Source organism: Stegostoma tigrinum, chromosome 2 (assembly GCF_030684315.1).
Source record: "Stegostoma tigrinum isolate sSteTig4 chromosome 2, sSteTig4.hap1, whole genome shotgun sequence".
Classification (NCBI taxonomy): Eukaryota; Metazoa; Chordata; class Chondrichthyes; order Orectolobiformes; family Stegostomatidae; genus Stegostoma; species Stegostoma tigrinum.
Window position 1 is genome coordinate 22,268,445 of NC_081355.1, and position 23,959 is coordinate 22,292,403.

Below are 23,959 nucleotides of genomic sequence, written 5' to 3' on the forward strand. Positions count from 1 at the left end.
AACCTACTCCCAGAGAATGGCTAATGAAAGACTACTCCCAATGAAAGGTCAGTGAATGCCGAGTAGCAATGCAAAGTTAATAAAGGTCTATTCCCAATGAACAGTTAATGAATGCATACTCGCAAGTACATACTTAATTAATGCTTACTCCCAGTGAAATGTTGATGAATGCATAGTTGCAGTTTAAGCCTAACGAAGGTCCACTCCCAATGAAAAGTTTGTGAAAGCCCACTTAAATAAGCCAGGTGGTCCTGCTCCACCATAAATGTGAGGCCCATTCCCATACATAAAGGGTGCAAAGCCTAGTTCTGTGAACTGTTGGCACTTAGTCCTCAAGTTGTTCCATTTGTTCCTCTCAGTCTTTAATGTAATCTCTATAGGTTTACACACCTTTTTGTGAGCTGCAAATCTCCCACAACAATTGTTTTTCTGTTTCTTCCAGTAATTCGAAATCTTCAACATAGTAGACCTTTTCCGGTTCTCCTACAATTTCCAGAAGCTGAGTGCTGTTAGCATTGAATACACCCACGGCGAACACAGTGACTCCTTTATCCCTTAGGGCTTTGGCTGGCTGAAGGACCTCATCCTGTGCCTCTCCATCGGTTATCACTATGAGGTACTGTGGAATGTTACGGCGACCCCCTTTAGCTTCATCAAAATAGTCCGCTGCAAATCTCAGTGCACGACCTGTGAGAGTCCCCCCTCCCAACTGCTGCATGTTACTGATCGCTGTGACTAGGTCAGCTTTTGCTGAGTGGACATTCAGTTGGAACTCAGCTTTGGGCCTGGAACTAAATTGGATCAAGCCAACTTGAACTTTATCTAATCCAAAGTTGATTTTACTAACAAAAGCAGTCATTACTTTCTTCATTTTAGCAAAATCTTCGGCCTGTATGCTTCCTGACGAATCAACGAGGAAGACGATGTCGGCTCGGTCAAGCTGACTGCAGACTGAAAAACATAGATCATTTCAGAAGTTAGATTTCAAGCTCTTCACCTTTTTCCCATTGCCAGGAGGGAGCTGATATATTAGGAACATTGTGAAGATGAGTTGCAAACACTGCAAAAAACAATGTATCACTTTTAGGGAAGATTACTTTGCTGTGACAACCGCATGATAAAGGAGGAAAGGTCTGACTAGTAAGGAAACAAAAGTGTTCACAAATATTGGGATTGCAATCTCCTGGGCACAGAAAAAAAAGAGCAATAATGCAAAGAACAGAAGATATACTGAGTTAGGTGATACTGGCATTCCGACCTTAATTTTATTCCACACACTTCCTGGTGAAACTGGGGAAAAGAGGTATTAAAACAGGAGGAATGACTCACCTTTTTGACCCTGCTTTCTTCCTGCCCCTTCTTGATGTTAACCTTCTCTTTTGCTAACCATTAAAATCACCATTTAACTCATGGTGATCAGTCCATTTGCAGAACGCGGCCCTTTAGTCCAACTCGTCCATGCCGACCAGATATCCTAAATTAATCTAGTCCCATTTGCCCACGTTTAGCCCATATCCATCTAAATCCTTCCTATTCATACATCCAGATGCCTTTTAAATGTTGTAATTGTACCAGCCTCCACCACTTCCTCTGGCAGCTCATTCCATAAACACACCACCCACTGTGTGAAAAAGTTGACTCTCAGGTGCCTTTTAAAACTTTCCCTTTGTATCTTAAACCAACGGTGTCTAGTTTTGGACTCCATCACTCTGGGGAAAACACCTTGACTATTCACCCTATCCATGCCTCTCATGATTTCAAAACATTTTTTTTAAGGTCACCCCTCAGCTTCCGCTGAAAAGAGCCCCAGCCTGTTCAACATCCCCCTGTAGCTCAAACCCTCCAAACCTGGCCACATCCTTGTAAATAGTTTCTGAACCATTTCACGTTTAACAACATCTTTCCTACAGCATGGATACTGGAAGGGAACTCAGTCTTCCAAACATGGCCTAACCAATGTCCTGTGCAGCCGCAACACGACCTCCCAACTCTTATACTGCGTGCCCTGGCAAATATTCTATCTACCTGCAACTCCATTATCAAGGAATTATGAACCTACACTCCCAGGTTTCTTTGTCCCGCAACACTCACCAGGGCCTCACAATTAAGTGTATAGGTCCTGCTCTGCTTTGCCCTAACCAAGTGTAGGACCTCGAATTTATAGAACATTACAGCACAGTACAGGCCCTTCGTCCCTCGATGTTGTGCCGACCTGTCATACCGATCTCAAGCCCATCTAACCTACACTATTCCATGTACGTTCATATGCTTGTCCAATGAAGACTTAAATGTACTTAAAGTTGGCGAATCTATTACCGTTGCAGGCAAAGCGTTCCATTCCCTTACTACTCTCTGAGTAAAGAAACTACCTCTGACATCTGTCCTATATCTTTCACCCCTCAATTTAAAGCTATGACCCCTCGTGCTCGCCGTCACCATCCTAGGAAAAAGGCTCTCCCTATCCACCCTATCTAACCCTCTGATTATTTTATATGTTTCAATTAAGTCACCTCTCAACCTTCTTCTCTCTAATGAAAACAGCCTCAAGTCCCTCAGCCTTTCCTTGTAAGAGCTTCCCTCCATACCAGGCAACATCCTAGTAAATCTCCTCTGCACCCTTTCCAAAGCTTCCACATCCTAGATTAAACTCCATCTGCCACTCCTCAGCTCATCAGCCCATTTGATCGAGGTCTTGATGTGCTCCGTCCACAACACCCTTAATTTTGGTATCATCTGCAAACTCACTAACCAAAGCTACTATGTTCACATCCAACTCATTTACATGAATGACAAAAAGCAGTGGGCCCAGCTTTGTGGCACACTGCTGGTCATGGGCCTCCAGTCCAAAAAGTAACCCTCCACCACCACCCTCTGTTTTCTATCTCTCAGCCAATTTTATATCTAAATGGCTAGTCCACGATTGGCTTCTTTTGTCTGAGGCCTTACCACAGCAACAATGATGGCTCCCGTGACAGACATGACCTGCCAGGGAGGGGGAATCACGGGTCAGAAGAGATCCAAAGAAGCAAACAGGTAATTGGAGGACAACTGCGAGCTGAAGTGGTAGATGGCAATACCCGACCCAGCAATTTCAAGGTGACATCTGCGCTAATGTTTTATGCAACTGGCAGCTTCCATGGATCCAGGGAGTAACCAAGTGGTATGACATTATCCTCAGCTCACAAATGCATCAAGGCTATTATTGACGTAATCTGTGCTACAATACACCCACATTATCTTGTTTTTCCTCGACAAAATCAATGTTGCAGCCAAGGTAGTCGGCTTTTCCACAGTGCAGGGTCACATGTACGCATGCTACATTGGCAACACTATACTGTAATGCAGCAGGCTTCACCAATAGAATGTCTGGATGCCTCACAAGAATCATGATTGGGTGCTAAGGGATACCCTGTGTAACTATGGCTTCTGACTGAGTTATACAACCCTTTGACTAAAGGCAAGCATAGATGCAACGCTGCCCACTCTAAAGCAATGTTACCCTGTGTAGCTCAATTGGTATATCTGCAGTTGCAAGGATAGCCCACTGGATAGGTAATGATGAAAAAGAGCAATTCATTTATGATTATGAACTTGTATTTGCAAGGAAATATCAGCCGTGCCAACTATGTGCCCTCAGAAACTTTTCTTTTACACTATATGCACTGCAAAGGGCTGGTCCTGGCTGGCAGAGGTGACCTGGTACACGGCTGAGTTTTTATTACGGCACTGGCACTGGAAATCTTGGGAGTTCCCAGCAATGATGAGTACCTCCGCTGCTGGAGAGTGTATGGTAGCACAAGCATGGTGCCATGGATGTCTGCTGGATACTTGTCAAAGTGAGTAGTGGAGAATTGTGTCAGAAAATTTGCTAGAGCGCATAGAGGAAAACCTTCGATGAAGCTCCTCAAAATTGATACTTCACTGATTTTTGGTCAAATTCAACCAAAATTCCAATTTATACTTTAATCTCCAGGAACACAACTTGGCGTACTCTCGCATTATGAATCATACACAGATATCTATTTAGTTCCACACTGTAGGTTCAAGATTGATTCAATTTTGATGTAAATCATATTCCAATGGTATGGAATTTCTCTGTAGATGGACCTCCAGGAACTCCCCCACTACTGGAGAATTATGCTCTCTTTTGACAAATAATGTAGTCTTTTTTTGGGAATTAATAACACACAGGAATTGGGGTCATTCCACTTTGGATCATGCCAAGATTCAATTCAATGGCATTGAAGCCATCTTTTACATCACAGAAAAGAAAGCAAAGTTTTAGTTTTCCAAAGTCCTTGAGGAGAAAGGAGATATAACACACTGCTTGAGAGAAGCCAGTAAAACACCTGCTTATTCAAGAAGGATCTAGATATTCTCTTAATTATAGAGTTTATACTTGACAAATCTCATCCTAATGCTTAAGATCTCACGTTGCTAGAATAGTGACCTACTTCAAATGGACCCCAGCAAAGCCACTCAGCTATACACCACAAACTTCCAAGACGGATTACTGCTCTATTGTAAATTAGCTAAAACTACAAAAGGTGTTTCATTGCCCTGGAATGGATAGGGATCAATTTATTCGTACTCCAACTGTTCCTCCTGATTCTTCCTAGATAGTTGGCAAGACACAATTGTACAACATGGATATGCAAAGTTACATCATTAATGTTCCCTACTATGCACAAGTGTAGAATCCAATGTACAATTCCACTCCTTTATTGAAAGAATTAAGCAATTTTGCAAATTTTAACTCTTAAAAGTGTTAACAAGTAAATCACTCACGAGTTTCAACTTGAAATGTACAATCTTGTGGTTTCGTAAGTTGTTAACCAAAACAGCAATTAACTCATCTATAATAATAAGGAAATGTGTTCACAGGGATGATAATTCATGCATTATGTTTAAAACTATGGCCACTCAGAGAAGATATAGGAATTCTTACCTTGCTTCGAACACATATCCCGGACTACGCTGTTTTTCATGTGTGTCAAAGTATCAAAGCTTTTTGTGTAAAAAACTCGCTCATCAGCACCAGCAATGAGTTGTAATTCATTTTCGTTTGCATCTCCCACACCAATGGCATAGACAAACACCTCTTGTTGCCTTAATTCTGCAGCAGGTCTTGCTACATCATCTGTTGACATTCCATCCGTGATGGTGATCAGAAAATGCTGCACTTTAGTTTGTCGGCTTTGTTCTGCTCTACTGATGAAATTCTTCATGTATTTTAATGCATAGCCTGTTCTAGTGCCCCCTCCAACTTGAGGAATTTGCTTAATGGCTTGCATTAATCTTGTTTTGCTGGTGTATTGAGTGATTTCCAATTCAGTTTGTGGACTATCCGCGTACTGTACCACACCAATACGAACCTGGTTTGGTCCAATCGTGAAGAGCTTCACTACCTCTACCAGGAATCTTTTCAAATCTTGGAAGTTCTCAGGCGATATACTTCTTGATCCATCAATTAAGAAGAAGATATCGGCTTCTTCAGTTTCAGAACAGCCTGAAAGAGAAAAAAGCATTGCTTCCGTTATTAACAAAATCACAGCTGGAATACACAGCAGAATTTTTGTTGTGTATCTGAATATTATATCCTAATTATTGTTTGCTGAAGAATCCTCATCGTTAGAATTCCTTATTATTAATGCGGTTGTTAATGTTAATGCAAGATGTAATGCAATTAACAATATACAGTATAAACATATACCTGCAGGAGTACATAGAGCTTTATGATTCAAATTTTCAGACAGCATCTCACATATAACAAGAAATACAGATGCTGGAGTCAGAGACAACAAAGTGTATGGCTGGAGGAACACAGCAGCCCAGACAGCTTCAGAAGAGCTCGCAAGTTGACATTTCAGGTTGGGACCCTCCTTCGGAAATGGGGAGGTGAAAAGGTGCTCAGAAATAGACAGCGGAGGGGTGGGGCTGGGGAAGGTAGGTGGGATGGTGATAGGGAGTGCAGGTTGGGAGTGGTGGGGATTGGTCAGTGAGGTGGGACGAGCAGATAGGTGGGAGAGAAGATGGGCAGGTTGTGTCAGGTCAAGGAGGTGGGGATGAGGGGAAGGGTTGGACACTGGGTGAGGCCAAGGGTGGGGTGATTTTAAAACTGGTGAATTCTATGTTTAGGCCATTGGGCTGCCGGCTCCTGAGGCGGAACCCGAAACGTCAACTGCTTCCCTGCTGCCTGGTCTGCTGTGTTCCTCTAGCTCCACACTGTGTTCTCATATAGTATGCTTGTTTTGCAAAGTTCCTGAAGTTTAAGAAAATTGAGAGATGCAATGATTTAAAAAAAAGCAATTTGCCAGAACATTAGGGGATAACTTTCAAACCAACTTTGATTAAGATATCAAAGGATAAGGGAGTCAGGAAAACAATGTTGAAACAGTCAACTATGATCTTAGTGAGTAGTGGAACAAGAATAAGAAGCCAATTGGTCTATTTCTATTTCCTTTGTTTGCACTGGAGGACTAGTCCAAGCTCCACATCTAAAATGCCCCTCTGTATAGATGAAACATTATTTGGAGGAGTCAATTGATGGTTTTCAATTTCCAGCAGATAAAGGATCAATATCTGTAGCTTGGAGATGAATTTCCTGCCAACAGAGAATTCCTTCATACTTTGGGTAGACTCTTGTATCCGTCATGTCCTGTAATGTCATTATATTGCCTACAACCACTAGCACTACAAATTGGGCCCAAGTTTTAACCACTAGCCATCTCTGTGCAGCCCATAATAGTGTTGCTGGTGAAACTCATTTACTGACAGAGATAGTTAACTGCCTTCGTGTTTTTTTTAAGAATGAGAATGTGAATGTCACTGGAAAGTCCAGCATTTTTGGTCCAACCCTGGTTGCTTTTGTGAAGGCTGTAGTGAGCTACCTTGGTGGTGAGACAATCTAGTGTGGATGCAGAAGTCAAAAAACAGGCTCCAGATTTTTGGCCAGGATGACATTGGGCTTGAAGGGAATTTGCAGTGATGCTGTTTCCGTGAGTCTGTTACCCTTCCAAAAGGCAAAGGTGGTGGATTGGAAAGTACTGTTAAAGGAGGCTTGCTGTACAGTATTTTGTACATGGCTGCTATTCATCAGCGGTGGTGAAGAGTGTGACTATTTCTGTGGTGGAAATGGTCCCAAACAAGCAGGCTGCCTGCCTGGTACTGGATGGTGTCAAGTTCTTGAAGTGTTATTGGAGTTGCATGTATCCAGGCAGATGGAGAATGTTGAATCACATTTCCAACTTGCATCAAGTAGATGATGGATAATGTTTTGGCAGTTGAGTGCTACTTTCTACAGTACTGAAATGACACTATTTGTTCCAAAAGCTACAGTAGTTATGTGGCTGGCCATGTTCAGTTTTTACATTTGGGGATTAAGCGAAAAAAGAAATCCCAAAGCTGTTTACCGTCTCAGTTGTTTTCTTGGAAATTGGTCATTATCGGGCATTTTATGGCATGAATGTAACTTACTAAATATCAGATGTTGTTGTATTTGGACAAAGAGTGCTTCAATTTAATTTGTGCTAGGTATGACACAAGCTATCAGAGAATATTCTCCCTGATTTCCACTGACTTTAAGTTTGGTATTGCACGTTGAAATCACACTTGCTTAAAACCTGTCTTGATCACAAACAAAATCTCACCTCCCTCTTGAATTCAGCTCTTTTGTCCATGTTTGGATTTGCTTACAAGACCACAATGAGGTCAGGAGCCAAATAGTCTTGGCAAAATGCAGATTGAGTGTTAGTCAGCTTGTTATTTGGTGCAAGTGTTACTTGTTAGAACTGTAATAGTGAATGTCGATTGATGATATGGTAATTGGCTGAACTGAATTTGTCCTGCCTCTTTGGACTGAACATACCTGGGTATTTTTCCCCATTATTAAAAGCTGCCAATGTTACAGCTGTACTGGAACAACGTAGATAAAAGGGCAGACAGTTCTGGATGGAAATCTTCATTAATACTGACCTGGTTTTATTAGGGTCAGTAGTTTGCTATATTCAACACTTTCAACTGTTTCTTGATTTCAATAGGAATTCATTCAATTGACTGAAGATTGACATTTGTGATCTTGGGTATATCAAGCAGGAAGCTAAGATAGATCACCCACTCTGCACTTCTGGCTGAAACTGGTTTTAATCTTTTTTTCTCCAATGCCAAATCACCCTGGACTGAAGATAATTTTTACACTGATGGGCTGGGTTCCTGCCTCATTGAGGATGGGGGATATTTGTGGTCTCGTCCTCTGTTTAGTTGCCTAATAGTCCACTACTATTCAGGAGTGGCTATGGCAAGAGAACAAATCATTAATTTGATATGTTGGTTGTTAATTATACTAAATGATGTGCAGGTGGTGATCATTAACTGGGGACTCACTTGAGCTCCGCATTAGGGAACCCTTCTGCGGTATACTGGTGGTGTCCCTACCTCTGATCCAGGAGACCTGGGTTCAAGTCCCGCTTGGTCCAGAGGAGTGTAATAACATCTCTGAACCAGTTGATTCGAAACATAAGTTGAGGGCCACAGTGGGTTATAGTTGCAACAGTAGTGCCCCTACCTCTGAGTCAGGAAACCGAGGTTCAAGTCCCACCTGCTCCAAAATATGGTGTAACAACATCTCTGAACAGGTTGATTAACAACAAAATGAGCTTCACATGAATACACAGACTAAAGGTCTGGTTGGGATGCCTGTTGTGATATAGTGGTAGTATCTGTACCTCTGGGTAAGAAGGCCTGGGTTCAAGTAGCTGGTGTAATAATAAAGTCACTGCACTAGCAATTCAGAATCTCAGGTTAATGAGATTCAATGGCAGATGGTGAAATTTGAATTTGATGCAAATTCTGAATAAAATGTCAGTTTGAAGGCCACCACGTTTATTGACATTTAAAAAAAAACTAGTTTCTTTAATGTCCATTAGGAATGAACACTTGCCATGCTTATCTGGTCCGGCCTATGTGTGACCCCCAGACCCACAGCAACATGGTTGACTCTTAACTGCCTGCTGAAATAGTCTTGACAGCCAATTAGCTTAAAGGCAAGAAAGAATGGACAAGTTTTAGTGATTCCCACATCCCTCATACGAATAAAACAAACAATGCAAGAATTCAAAACATAGAACACAAAAACATCTCCAAATGATTTAGTGCAAGAAGATTCAAGTTCAAATTGCAAAATTCAAACTGTGAATGAAGTCACCCTGGTTTTCCAGTCAGTATGAACAGAATTACATGCTGAAGAAAAATGTAAAGGTGAAAGATGTTGAGGCACCTTTTGTATCAGCCATGGTTCAACAGTAGTAGCAATAGTTTCAGAGTCAGAAGTTTATACATTAGAAACACAATTCCAGGACTTCGACAGCTCATTGAGGCTGACACTTCAATGTGATATGACACACAATTATATAGAATAGAGCGCTGGCTCCTGAGGGACCGCTGCTACTGGGAGATGTTGTCCTTCAGAGGAAATGTTAAACCAAGGTTCCATCTCCCCTCTCAAATGGACTAAATATCTCATGATGTTACTTTCTAGCAGAATAGAGGATTTCTATGAGTTGCCTTAGCCCTCAACAAAAATGACCAAAACAGGTAACTTGGTTTCTGCTACACAGCTGTTTATGTTACTTTACTGTAAACAAATTTTATCTACTGGAAATTTCAGATGCAGATCAGAACAATGTCTTCCCTGAGAAATGATAATGTTCCGATGTTAAAAGTGAAAGTGTGTTTCTTGCTTAACTCTATGTTTAGCTTAGTAAGGGTAATGGGATTGACCATGTGAAAATTTGACTCGCTGCAGCCAGCAGGCTTGTAGATGAAAACAAAAATTTGGCAGATCACAGTGGGTCAGGCAGCAATCGCGCAGAGAAGTCAAGCTAATCTTTTGAGACTAGATGACACTTCATGATATCCGACATATTTTGTTTTCAGTCAAGATTCCAGCATCTGCAGTCATTTGTTCCTATTAGTTTTATAGAAGAGTTGGTCCATAAAACTCCCTGGGTGGCCTTCCCTCTTGCCCACTCCTGACCTTGGCAAATTTTTGGGCCATAGTCAAGGCCAAAGGCAAATCCCTCACCTTCCCGTAGTTGAAGATTGAGGAGCACAGTGACAAGGGCTAAAGCCTGACAGGTCACTCTGCTCTGGCTTCAGCCAGAATGGGGGATGTGTGCCTTCTTCCCTGGACTTCTTTCTTCCATCACGCAATACCTGTTTTCCTGAGATCTTACCCATGCACTCCTCCTTTCAATCTAAAATCTCTCCTCCCACCCCCTCTCTTGGCCTCACTGCAAAGCCTCCTAAAATGACCTCCAACCTGGCTCCAGGACTTTGAATCTGGGACTACAGGGTAGTGGCCAGGTTGATTAATTTGGCCAACAGGTTTCTGAGGTGGGGAGCAGAAATCTTGCTTCCAGTCAATTACCCTTCCTTTGGGTATTAAATAGCTGTGCGGCAATTGGCACCAGACGGAAGAAATTCCCTGGAGTCCAGAAATGTGGAGCTGGAAAAGCACAGCAGGTCAGACAGCATCCGAAGAGCAGGAAAGTCAACATTTTGCACTGAAACTCTTCATCAGGACTCTGCCTCTTTGGCTAGCAGCTGGGAAAAGGCTTGCCACTTACAATACCCAGCTCCTGCAAAAGGTAGGTATCCCATTTTCTAGAGCTTTTATCCTTAACGTCGAAGAATACATAATTTTTTTAAAAGTTACATTTACGTAGTACCTTTCATGATGACTGTCCCAAAGTGCTTTCTGGCCAATGAAATACTTTTGTATTGCAGTGACTTTTGAGGTGTAGCAAATCTGACACCCAACCTGTTTTCAGCAAGCTGCCACACAGAACAATGTAGTATTGACCATATCTTTGTTTTTGTGATGTTGATTGAGGGCTGAATATTGGCCCAAGAGCACTATGTATAATGCCAAGGGTTTTTTTATTGTGTATATGTAAATCATTGATAATGAGGGAGCAGACAAGACCCTGGTTAAAAATCATTGATTAGCACCACTACACAGCTCTTCCTTAGTGTTGCACTGGCATGTCAGACTAGATGTTTGTGCTCGACTGTGAGTTGAATATAGGATTTTCTGACTCAGTGGAGTGAGCATTACCAAATGGACCACCACTGACACTGCAATTCAGTTCAAAAAGCATCTTAAAGACTCTGCCTTCTCCATCTGAACACACAGATCAAGCTAAAACATTAACCAACCAATACAAATAAAACCGCAGGTCTCACCATGCTGAAGTTGCTCAATTTGCTCAGGAACTTTCGAAATCGAGTTACGTATCGCATTGCAAATCCTCTTCTGAATGCGTTCCTCCACTTTCTTTAGTTGGTCAAAGTCCTGGATTATTTGGACATAACTTCTTGAGGGATATGAGCCAATATGTTGTAGCTCAGACACATTGGCATCTTTGATTCCAAAAGCAAACACTGTAATGCCAGAACGCCGTAGGGCAGTGGCTGGATCTATCACATCGTCCTGGGATTTGCCATCAGTTATCACCACTGCGATCTGAGGGACACCTTGGTTTATGCGACTACCATACCTTGGGACAAAGTATCTCTGCTTGATGTATTCAATGGCTGCCCCTGTGTAAGTTCCTCCCCCTCGGTACGGTAAGTTTTGGATCTCTCTCAGGATGTCAGATTTGTTCTTAAAATCGTTCAGATGAATGTTTGGATTTGTAAGTGTGCTGTACTGAATCAAACCAATTCGGACCTTTTCACGTGCAACATCCAAGGCTTTGACAAGATTGTAAAGGAACTGACGCATCAGTTGAAATCTTCCCTCTCCAATGCTGCTTGATTCGTCCACAACAAAAACGATATCAGCAACAGTAGCTGTTTGGCACACTGAGAGAAAAAATGAACAAATTATAACAATAAGACTACACCTCTCTTGCACAACGGAACATTCCAGAACCAGGCCATGATTATTCACTTGTTGTCACACGGCCGACCAATACATATCGCCCATCCCTAGGTGCTGTAGAGATGGTGGTAGTGAGCTGCCATTTTCCTGACTGAACACTGATGATGTGTCAAGGTCCTATTAGTGCCCTTTGAGGACCAGATAAGTGGACCAATGTGAATGGTGAGGGACTGAAGTGTGGCGGCGCTGAAGGTGGGACAATGGATGAATGAATACAGAAGAAGGAATGAGGGGGAGTGCGTGGGAACAACAAGCATATCTGTTCAGAGCTATGAGGCATGGAGAAGGAAATAAATGGGAATAGAGGAGGAACAAAGCAAGGGCTGGGGGAGATGAAACCCAGCCAAGGGAATGAAGCAGGGCTGAGGGAGTGAAGTAGGGCTTGGGGAGTGAAGCAGGGCTGAGGTACTGAAGCTGGGTTGAGGGAGTAAGGCAGGGCTTGGGGACTGAATCTGGACTGAGAGAACAAGGCAGGGCTTGGGGAATGAAGCTGGGCTGAGGGAGTGAAGTAGGGCTTGGGGAGTGAAGCAGGGCTGAGGTACTGAAGCTGGGTTGAGGGAGTAAGGCAGGGCTTGGGGACTGAATCTGGACTGAGAGAACAAGGCAGGGCTTGGGGAATGAAGCTGGGCTGAGGGAGTAAGGCAGGGGTGAGGCAGTGAGGCAGGGCTGGAGGAGTCATACAGGGCTGAAGGAATGAAGCATGGCTTGGAGACTGAAGCTGGGCTTGGTGGTAGGGACTGGGAGAAGCAAGGCCAGAGAAATAAAACAAAGCTAAGGAAATGAAGCAGGGCTTGGGGGATGAAGAAGGGCTGGGAAAATCACAGGGAAAAATGAACGAAGCTGAGAGTTGGGGAAAATCTGATCTAGCTGCAGCAGTTGAAAAGAGTCAAGAGTCATTATGTGTCTGAGGCTGGTATGGTTGCTCTGGATTTATAGTCCACAGATTGGAATTTTGTTCTGAGGGGGAGCTGCTAGAAAAGAAGGATTAAATTTTCAGGTGCAGAGCAAAATGTGCCAACGATAGACGTGTTTTGGGTTATGCGAGGAGCTGGCTTTGACAGTGCATTCATCTGCTTTAAGGAATGCTTCTGAGCCTGGGATCTGTTCCATACATTCATATGACTGGCTAACTTGCATTCTAAAAGGGGAATTTCAAGGAAGAATTGCTGCATTGCAAGATTTATGATCCAAATCAATGGCCACAAGCTTAAAGGGACAACGGCACGATGGAGCTAGAAGTGACTAAGGAACAGAAAGCAGGGAGCAATGCTGAGCCATTGTTTTCTCAGACAAGGGAGAAACATACAGTGGCATTCTGCGGAAATCACTGTTAAGACCGTGACTGTGTTTAACGTTTTATAAAGGTCACTTTATTTTTTGGATTGTGGACTTTAAAACTTGGACAGTACACTGCTTTAAACCAAGGGGCTGTGGAAAAGCTGTGGCAGTTTTAAAAGTAAAGAGTTCCCAGGATTCAATGTGCAATGTAATGTGTAAGGTTCACTGGTTGAACCAGTGGAGGAGGACGATAGAAATCTGAGCTCTGCAGGCTGTTTTGCCCAGTGATAGGCTTTTGATCGGTTTTTCAACCTGGACCAGTTTTATGTGTGTTCAAGACTTCTTGGCTTGGTCCTGAGCGAGAAGTTACAATATTATGTTTGGACGATACAGCAGAAACATCTAGTCTATCTCTTTCTTCCTTCTGTGATTGGAAAAGTGAAAGAAAAGTCTGAGGATCTAGCTTCTCCATCCCTCTCTGCTAATTCTCTTCTTGAAAGGTAAAGAGGGAAAATCAACTTCAGAAAGGGTGAACTAAATTGGTAGGTAAATTAGAGGTGTAATTGTATGCCAGGGCTCGGAAACAGGGACATCCGAAGGGCTAGCATAACATTTGGCTTGAAAATAAATAACGGGGAAACACATATACTTCAAGTAGTGAGATACTGGAATCAGATCACACTGAGTGACAGGGAAAGTAGGTTGACCATGAACAGAAAACAAAGACGTCAGAAATAAAGATGGCAGAAGAATATGAGGTAAGGGAATTGGAGTTGAAGAGAATGGAAATGATCAAACTAGAAATCAGAATTGCAGAGAAAATGAGAAGGCAAAGCCAGAAAGCATGAACATAAGCTTAAAGAGCTACTGTTATAAGAGCCATACAGCACAGAAACAGACCCTTCAGTCCAATCAGTCCATGCCAAACATAATTCCAAACTAAACTAGTCCCACCTGCCTTTTCCTGGCCCGTATCCCTCCAAGCCTTTCCTATTCATACGTCTATCCAAATGTCTTTTAAATGTTGAAATTGGAACCACATCCACCACATGTGAACTATCCTCTGTGTAAAGAATTTGCCTCTTATGACATTTATAAACCTAACTCCCCTCATCTTAAAAATGTGCCCCCTAGTCCTATTACATTGTCCTTATGGACCATCCTTATAGCCATAAGACCATAAGACATAGGAGTGGAAGTAAGGCCATTCGGCTCATCAAGTCCACTCCGCCATTTAAATCATGGCTGATAGGCATTTCAACTCCACTTCCCTGCAATGTCCCCGTAGCCCTTGATTCCTTGTGAGATCAAGAATTTGTCGATCTCTGCCTTGAAGGCATCTAACGTCCTAGCCACCACTGCACTCCGTGGTAATGAATTCCACAAGCCCACCACACTCTGGCTGAAGAAATGTCATCTCATTTCAGTTTTAAATTTACCCTCTCTAATTTTAAGGCTGTGCCCACAGACCCTAGTCTCCCTGCCTAATGGAAACAACTTCCTAGCGTCCACCCCTTCTAAGCCAGACATTATCTTGTAAGTTTCTATTAGATCTCCCCTCAACCTTCTAAACTCTAATGGGTACAATCCCAGGATCCTTTGCCGTTTATCATACGTTAAACCTACCATTCCAGGGATCATCCGTGTGAATCTCCGCTGGACACGCTCCAGGGCTAGAATGTCCTTCCTGAGGTGTGGGGCCCAAAATTGGATACAGTATTCTAAATGGGGCCTAACTAGAGCCTTATAAGGCCTCAGAAGCACATCGCTGCTTTTATATTCCAACCCTCTTGAGATAAACGACAACATTACATTCGCTTTCTTCATCACGGACTCTACCTGCAAGTTAACCTTCAGAGAATCCTGGACCAACACTCCCAGATCCCTTTGTACTTCTGCTTTACAAATTTTCTCACCATTTAGAAAATAGTCCATGCCTGTATTCTTTTTTCCAAAGTGCAAAACCTCACATTTACTCACATTGAATTTCATCAGCCATTTCCTGGACCACTCTCCTAAACTGTCTAAATCTTTCTGCAGCCTCCCCACCGCCTCAGTACTACCTGCCTGTCCACCTATCTTTGTATCATCGGCGAACTTTGCCAGAATGCCCCCAGTCCCTTCATCCAGATCATTAATATACCAGGTGAACGGCTGCGGCCCCAACACTGAACCCTGTGGGACACCACTCATCACCGGTTGCCATTCCGAAAAAGAGCCTTTCATCCCAACTCTCTGCCTTCTGTCAGACAGCCAATCCTCAATCCAAGCCAGTAGCTCACCTTGAACACCATGGGCCCTCACCTTGCTCAGCAGCCTCCCGTGAGGCACCGTATCAAAGGCCTTTTGGAAGTCTAGATAGATAATATCCACTGGGTTTCCCTGGTCTAACATACTTGTTACCTCTTCAAAGAATTCTAACAGGTTTGTCAGGCACGACCTCCCCTTACTAAAACCGTGCTGACTTGTTCTAATCTGACCCTGCACTTCCAGGAATTTAGAAAGCTCATCTTTGACAATGGATTCTAGAATTTTACCAACTACCGAGGTTAGGCTAATCAGCCTATAATTTTCCATCTTTTTCCTTATCTACCCTTTCCAAAACATTTTATCAGGTTAGTTAATCATGATTTAGCTTTTTGAAATCCAGACTGGCTTTCTTTTTCTTTATATACACATACATCACTTCCTTTGACACAGAATCAATAAATAATATAATATTGAGTGGTCTGTTTTCCCCCATTTGGTTCAGTGATTAGTGCTGCTTCCTCACAGGGCCAAGGGCCCAGGTTGAAGTCCATCCCTGGAGTCTAAAGATGTGCAGGTTACGTGGATTGACCATGCTAAATTGCCCCTAGTGTCCAGGGATGTGTAGGCTACATGGATAACCCATAGGAAATGCAAGGTTACAGATGTGTATGGGGGGGTGGTGGTCTGGGTGGGATGCTCTTCACAGAGTCAGTGTGGATTCAATGGGCTGAATGGCCTGCTTCCACACTGTAGGGATTCTATGAAGATCTGCTATTTCTCACTGTTTTACTGATATAAGAGTAACATTAGCTGTTGGTCACTATTGGAGTCACTCTGGCACTTTTCCCTCAGTCATGGAACTTTTACGTATAAAGTAGTGTCTCTGGAATCTCCTCCCCAGTTTCCTTATCTATTTGCAGATGTACACTGTCCAGATCTCTGACTTTTTTTTTCCATATGTATTTCTGCCAGTTGGTTAATAAACAAACTATTCAGTAAACTAATTTGGCCCAACACTTCCTTCAAAATCCTGTAAGTTTCCTTTTCAAATGCATATTCGATTTCCATTTTGAAAGTCATTATTGAATCTCTTCTTACTACCTCATGCAGTCCATTCCAGATCATAAGAATTTATGACATTAATCAAAGTCTCCTCACCTCCTCTGTAGATTTTAAAGACATGTTAAGAGCAAAAAAAAAGACAAAATCTGATGACATCCTACCAGCAGGTGTCTTCCAGTTGTCTGCTCCATTAGGCACTGAAGGGACATAAAATGGATATTTGATTTGACATCTGAACAATATTTAAGTAATTACTGTCGAAGAGATGCAATAACATTTAAAATCAAAAACATCATAAAAAAATGCTTGAGTTCAAGTTGAAATACTTTGAAAATGCTTAAGATGCGAGGACAGGACGAGAAGGGAGGAAAGTCGGGATGTAAGTGAGGGACAAGAGTCGACAGAGCATGTTCCATCAGCATTTACTGTGGTTATACTGAATCGTACAACCCTATATCCCTCATGGGAGTCATTCCCATAAATATTGTATTCTCAATGGAAGAAGCTGTAACTGTACTATATAAGCTTATAAACACAGAAATTGCTGGAAAAGTTCAGCAAGTCTGGCAGCATCTGTGAAGAGAGATCAAAGGTAACCTTCCGACTCCGGTAACCCTTGCTCAGAACTAATATAGAGTTCTGTTTCAAATCAGTACAATAATGTTTTCTGTTTGAGGTATTCAGCCTCTTCCTTGAAGAACAGAATTACAGCAGAGGTCCAAATCTTGCGAACAGAAAACACTGCATTGTCAATCATCTAAATCTTAAAACTAAAGAGAGCAAAAAGCTCAGTTTCATGAGCAAAGCCTCGGCTTTGGGCAGCACCATGCCTAAGTGCCTCACAGCACCAGGGAGATGGGTTTCATTCCACTTTTGGGTGACTGTGTGGAGTTTGCACATTCTCCCTGAGTCTGTGTAAGTTCCACTGAGTGCTCCAGTTGCCTCCCAAAGTCCAAAGATGTGTATGTTAAGTGGACTGGGCATGCTAAATTGCCTATAGCGTCCTGGGATGTGCAAGCTAGGTGGATTAGTCATAGGAAGTACAAGATTACAGGGATTTGGTTGGGGGGGGGCGCGGTAAGTCTGGGTGGGATGTCCCTCAGCTGTCTCAATTTCTCTTCTCCATACACTCAGTCTAAACTAGCTCCCTCTCAACTTGTAGTAATGGTTCTGTCATCTGAAACTAAGCTTCCCTTGAGCATGTTGACGAAGGTGACACTGTTGTTTGAAGATCTGAACTAAGGGAGAGTAAATTCCAGATAAACCCAACTTGAACATCAGGCTATAATTTTCATCACTGATGCTCTTCTCATCTCCTCTGGACATTTTCCCTGCACTGTTTCCATCCACAAAGCCTGCTTCCAACACCTTCCCCTCATTCACAAACAAGTTCAGTTGAGACATTCAAGGGGACATTAGATCACGATTAAAATAGAAAGAATATTCAGGATAACAAGGAAAAGGTAGGAGAATGGTCCTAACTCACAACACTCATTCAGAAACCAATATTCTTATAAAAAATGGAAGCAAAATACACAATGTAAATGCTCAATTAATTTGAACGTAACTGAGACTTATACCTTGGTTTGCTTGATAATCTTTCATTCTTGGGGGCTCTAGGACAGTCTGGTCTGGGCGATGCACCTACATAAACTGAAACTGCTTTTGTTTTACCCAAGCATCAGTCAAACTCCCTACCTTTTTTTGCCATTTTGTGCCACTCATAACTAAAATTGATGAAATATCCTTTCTGACTTCAAGTTACTTTGAGATTCACTGAGGCATGGTGGCCAGGTTAAACGACCAACTGTTGTCTCTCTCTCTCTCTAATGGTAGAGCAGCCCTGTGGCCTGATGGGATTGTGGCAATTTCACCTTTACTCTTTACTTTGAGAGTATTGTGACCCAGAACAGTGTAAGAGCATGGTTCATTTTATTAAATGCACTTCATTGAGATAATATGGATCAAAGCAAAGCTCTTCCCACACCAATCAGATCAAAAATTGAAGTACAGTGTAATCCTGAATGAACAATCCCAGGAATGCCCCAAAAGACTAAATAACTCTTTCTGCAACTGGACCAAGAGTAGAACTTGAGCCCCTAAACTGCAAGTTACAGGAATAAGCAGACATGATGGACCACACAGCATCTTTTTGCACTGGAACAATCTGGTGATTCTGTGAACAGGTAGCCCCATTGTTTCAGCCTATTCTTGCTCCTCTGAGCTGATCTCTTTCTATCTCAACATTTATTTTTCACCAACTACATCTGTAATAAGTCAATAGTTTCCAGTTTCCTTTTTGCCATAGAAGTCCACTTGGCACACAACTCCAAACTGAACCAATACAACCTAAGGAATACAATTCACTGAGTCACTGCGGGAACTATTGTTATTTAAGACAGTAGATCTCACAATCCGTGCCCCTTGCAGTAGTAACAGGCTTATTCCTGTAACTTGCTTGGGTAAAACAAAAGCAGTTTCAGTTTATGTAGGTGCATCGCCCAGACCAGACTGTCCTAGAGCCCCCAAGAATGAAAGATTATCAAACAAACCAAGGTATAAGTCTCAGTTATGTTCAAATTAACTGAGCATTTACATTGTGTATTTTGCTTCCATTTTTTATAAGAATATTGGAGAAATTTAGGGAGAAAGAATATTTCACTGAGAGTCAAACATCACTCAACCAAAGAGTGTGGGCTGGATTTTACACTCCTCCGCTGGTTGTTGTCTGAGCAGGGAGGTTTATAAAATATAGCACATGACCTGCCTGCATCTACAAATCCTCACCAACCTGACTTCAATTTTGTGAAGGGGAGTGGAGATAGTGGAATGACCCACTAACGGTCACTTAAGAACCTTATTCCACTCCTTCTGTTTTTTTCACTCAAACCTTATGCCAAGTGAGATGCCTACCTGCTTTAACACTGAAGCTTGGCATCAGAAAAGAGGTCCTTTCTTATTTAATATACTCATCTCTGAAATGCTACTCCCCAGGCCCCTTGCTTGGACAAACTGGCTTTGAGGCAGCTTGACAAACCTTGAAGTCTCTACAATGTCCTTCAGATCAAGGACAACCTGCAGTCCCAGCACTTGCTTGAACCTGGTGCTGCTGGGATTACAAAGGAGCCGTCTGTCCAATGAACTAAGAGCTCTCTGTTGCGGGACACCAGACAGAGATAAGGTGGAAGCCTCTGCTGCCAGTGTTAAATTGCTACAGGGCAGGCAGCAGTGTCACCAGTGGGCTTACCCCTGAACTCAGCTGGGGGTCTATGGTACCTTGTAAAATCCAGCCTTATGTTTCATTTCCAATTGGCATGGAAAGGCAGCACACTGCCAACAGAGACATGTTGAGTGACCAAACGCAGGAGAGAGCAGTGGGGCAGCTCGGAACAATGACACGTTTTTAATATGGTGAATTATATTTGATAACTTTAGATGTAAAGAATCTTAAAGTAGTAACAGCTTAACTTACTTTCTGTATCACTTGGCACTTCTACAGCATCTGCAGAAGAACTGACTAAATTGGTTATTATAGTGGTTATATCTTTTGCCATTTTAATTGGATTGATTACAGAGGAGGTCTGGTAAATGTAGCTGCGTGAAAATGCCACATTTTCCAGCTCATTCCGATCGGAATTCTTTGCACCAATGGGGAGAATTTTGATGCCATCACTTTTCAAAGCTGCGGCCGCCCTTGCAACATCATCTTGCGATCTCCCTGAAGTAATTACTATTGCAATTTGCGGAACTCCTTCCAGCTTTCGACTTCCTGCTGTTGTTGCAAAGAAGTTTGTGCGTAGGAAATCCATTGCATGCCCCGTGTTCAATGCTGATCCACCTTTAAATCGGAAATTCTTCTTTAGGTAAGAAACCAGCTCACTCCTGTCTTGAAATTTATTGAGTAAGAACTCAGTTTTCGCTTGATCACTGTACTGAGCCAGTCCAATTTGGTGTCTATCAGCACCAATGTCCATTTTGTTGAGCATTTTTATAATAAAATTACGCAGTTGATGAAATAATGCCGGCGTCATATTATCAGATCCATCAATGAGAAAGACAATATCAGCATATTGTTCTGTAGGATCAGAGACAAAATCTGAATCAACAAAAGAAATCTTTCTGTATGAATAGTATTCTGAGTATCACTACTGTTTTGGCTATTGATGTCATTTATTCATTCATCAACACTCATTACCCAAACCAGATAGCAAAAGAACATTGACAATTGCAATTTTAAACAAATTGGCCTGCAATTGTTTTGGAGTGAACTAAATGTATGGAAGATGTAACAGTATTCACTGTACAAGATTCCTAACCCTGGAACTACTGTTTTATTATTAAAAAGAGAGGTGAAATGCAGCTAAATACAATATATTTAATTGGAAACAGTTGTGCAGCAATCTTGTCAGAAGTGTGTCAACATGGATCACTTCCTAGCACTTGGTAGAAGACAACTGCCTTGAGTCATTACAATGCCTTGTGATAGTTCTTAGCCTCTGCAGAATTCTATAGTGACTCTGCTGAGGTCCACTTAATTCTCCAGCCATTGTTTGTTGATACTAAACAGTCTAGCTGTTTCCACTGTGGAGTAAGACTCACTCTCAGCTGTATTTATTTACATTACAACATTAAATACAGCGGTCTGGTACAGTTCAAAAGCTGAGTTAAATGGACTTTTGATGTTCTCCCACGCTCAGCTACGCTTCATCGGCTTTGCTGCCTGCTCTGTCTCTGATGCCACTTGACCGTCTACATCTTTATTATCAGCATATTCATTTGCCATCATCCTGTACAATAGATGTAGGTGCAAGTCCCACTCCAATGACTTGAGCTTATAAGTCTTGGCTGACACTTCAGCACAGTACTGACAGAGTAAAGCCATGTTGAGGGTATTATCTTTCAGATGAAACATTATGCAAGGCTGCACCTTCTCTCCAAAATGGAGATCAAAGATCCCCATAACAATGATTTTGAAGAACGGCGGTCTTGATCATACTTATCCTCAATCAACACTCCTTCCGCCCTGCCACAAAAGAAGCAAAATATCTGGCCACTGTGTTTCTGGCTTTCTGAACAATGACTGGCCCTGCAAAATAATTTATTATTAGGAAACAGTTTGGGATATCCCAATGTTGTAGATATAAATCCTAGTCTCTCTGTATGAAAATAGTAACCTTCTGTATTGTAGAGAGATAATGGGAACTGCAGATGCTGGAGATTCCAAGATAATAAAATGTGAGGCTGGATGAACACAGCAGGCCCAGCTTTTGTGCTCCTGAGATGCTGCTTGGCCTGCTGTGTTCATCCAGCCTCACATTTTATTACCTTCTGTATTGTCCCTGTTTCCCAGCTTACTAACAATGGCAAGTGATTAAAAGCTAGAATAAATAATGGGCACTACAAGCGCTGTATTTAGACAGAGAGAGAGGCAGAGACAGAGCAAGATCCAAAGAGTGATTAATAAAGATACAGACCGAGTCAATGGGAGATAGGCAAAGAGACAGAATGATGGGCAGAACTTAAGAGTGGAAAAATAAAAATTGTTACTTTGCTTCCTAACCAAGATTATCTTGTTTGTACAACCTATCTCCAGCTTTGCTGACCCCAAGACCATCAATCACTGAACTTTGTTTTCTGTTCTCCATGTTTTTCATTATTTTTAACCCACTCTCTCTCCCATGGTTATCCCATTCTCCCTTAGATCTGCCGTCATCTATGGCCCTTTCCTCAGAAACTTGTAATCCTTGACTCGCTCATCCTGGCAAACTAAAATGTCATCTCCAACATTCCTTTCTTTCCAAAAGTCCTTGCAAGTGCAGTCATCTCTTAGGTCAGCGTGCACCTTTTCAGAAAGTCCACGTTTGGATATTCCAATTATATTACCTGCATCCTATCCCAGTGGCTCTTATCAAAATTACAAATAGCATCTTAAGTGACTTATGTAGGTAAACTATCTTTCTGAATCACCTATCCACAACCTTTGGCAGGACTAAGCACACCATTTTCCTTTAACTCCACTCTACCGTTGTCTAGTTGGGAGTTAGCTGCTTGCATGTAGTTACATTCTTATCCATCCAGTTGAGAATCACATGCAATAACTTCTCTTCCTATTTCTGCACTATTAGCATTCTCTTCTATCTTGTACACATGCCACCCATCAAGAACATTATCCAAAAACACTGTATTGGTTCAGAAATTTCCATATTCACGCAGCATTCAACAACAAAAGTTTTAGTTATGGTTTTTAGCCTCTGCATCGTGCATTCAGGTGCAACCCCAGAGTTTTGAGCACATTATCCAGGCTGACCATTCTAAAACAGTACTGAGGGAGTGCTGTATTGGCCATCTTTTGGATCAGAAATTAAAAGGAAGCCAAAACAACCTCAGGTAGACGTGAAAGATTTACAGGCACCAATTGGAAAAGAAAGAAAGAACTTCAATTTATAGACCATCTTTCATGACCTCTTGATCTCCGAAAGCTTCAAAGCTTTTCAACACCAACAAAAACCTTTGATGTTCTTCTGCAATGAGGGCCATTTGTACGTAGCAATATCATACAAACAATGATGTAAAATTGACCTGGTAATCTCCAAGAAATTAGAACATTCCTTTTTGAACTGTGCTGTTGAATATTTTACACACACCTATAAGGGCAGATCCCGCCTTAATTCAACTTTTCACATAAAGGACAGCATCATCCAAATGTGACACTCTCTTGAACTGCATTCAAGTATCAGCATGGATCATATGGACACATCTTTAGAATAAGCAATCAGATTCTCTGTTTACAGTTTGCCTTCTGAATTCTTTGCTGCACCTGCGCACTGTTGTTAGTGACTCATGAACAAGCATATCAAGGTCCTTTTAGGTGTTAACACTTTCCAATCTCTTACTACTGAAGAAATGCACTGCGCCACTGTTCCCCCCCGCGGAAGTGGATCACCTCACATTTCTCCACACTATGTTCCACCTGGCATTCTCTTACCCAATCACTTAGCCCGTCTAAATCCTCAAAATCTCTTTGCACCTTCCGCACAACTCTCATTTGCACCAAGATTTGTATCATCTACGTACTCTGTACGTTACAATTGTAACCCACCGCCAAAAAAAGAACAAAGTAGAGTACAGCGTAGGAACAGGCCCACCGACACAGCACCGACGCATGTTGTTTTTCTAAACTAAGAAGTTTTTGTCTCTATGTGGTCCACACCCCCCTGTAGCTGTCTATTCAAATATCTGTCAAGATGCCTCTCAAACGATGCTGTGGTGGTTGCTTCTGCCATCTCCTCTGGCACCACATTCCAGGCACTTACCAACCTCTGCGTTAAAAAACTTGCCTCTCACATCTCCTTTAACCTTACCCATTTTACCTGAAACAACTCTATGAAAAAGACTCCAACTATCCATTCTATCCATGCCTTCATT

The 23,959-nt window shown here is 42.1% G+C and overlaps 1 protein-coding gene across 1 annotated transcript in view; it reads right to left on the reverse strand.

Moving 5' to 3' along the window:
* The window catches only part of LOC125448763 (collagen alpha-6(VI) chain-like), a 169,036-nt gene that overhangs the window by 116,364 nt on the left and 28,713 nt on the right, over positions 1-23,959 (reverse strand). The window contains exons 3-6 of the mRNA XM_059652815.1: positions 16,696-16,731; positions 11,245-11,865; positions 4,949-5,509; positions 391-951 (exon numbers count right to left, since the gene is read on the reverse strand). Of these exons, the coding sequence (XP_059508798.1) occupies positions 391-951; positions 4,949-5,509; positions 11,245-11,865; positions 16,696-16,731 (1,779 nt within the window). The remainder of the gene's footprint in view (positions 1-390; positions 952-4,948; positions 5,510-11,244; positions 11,866-16,695; positions 16,732-23,959) is intronic.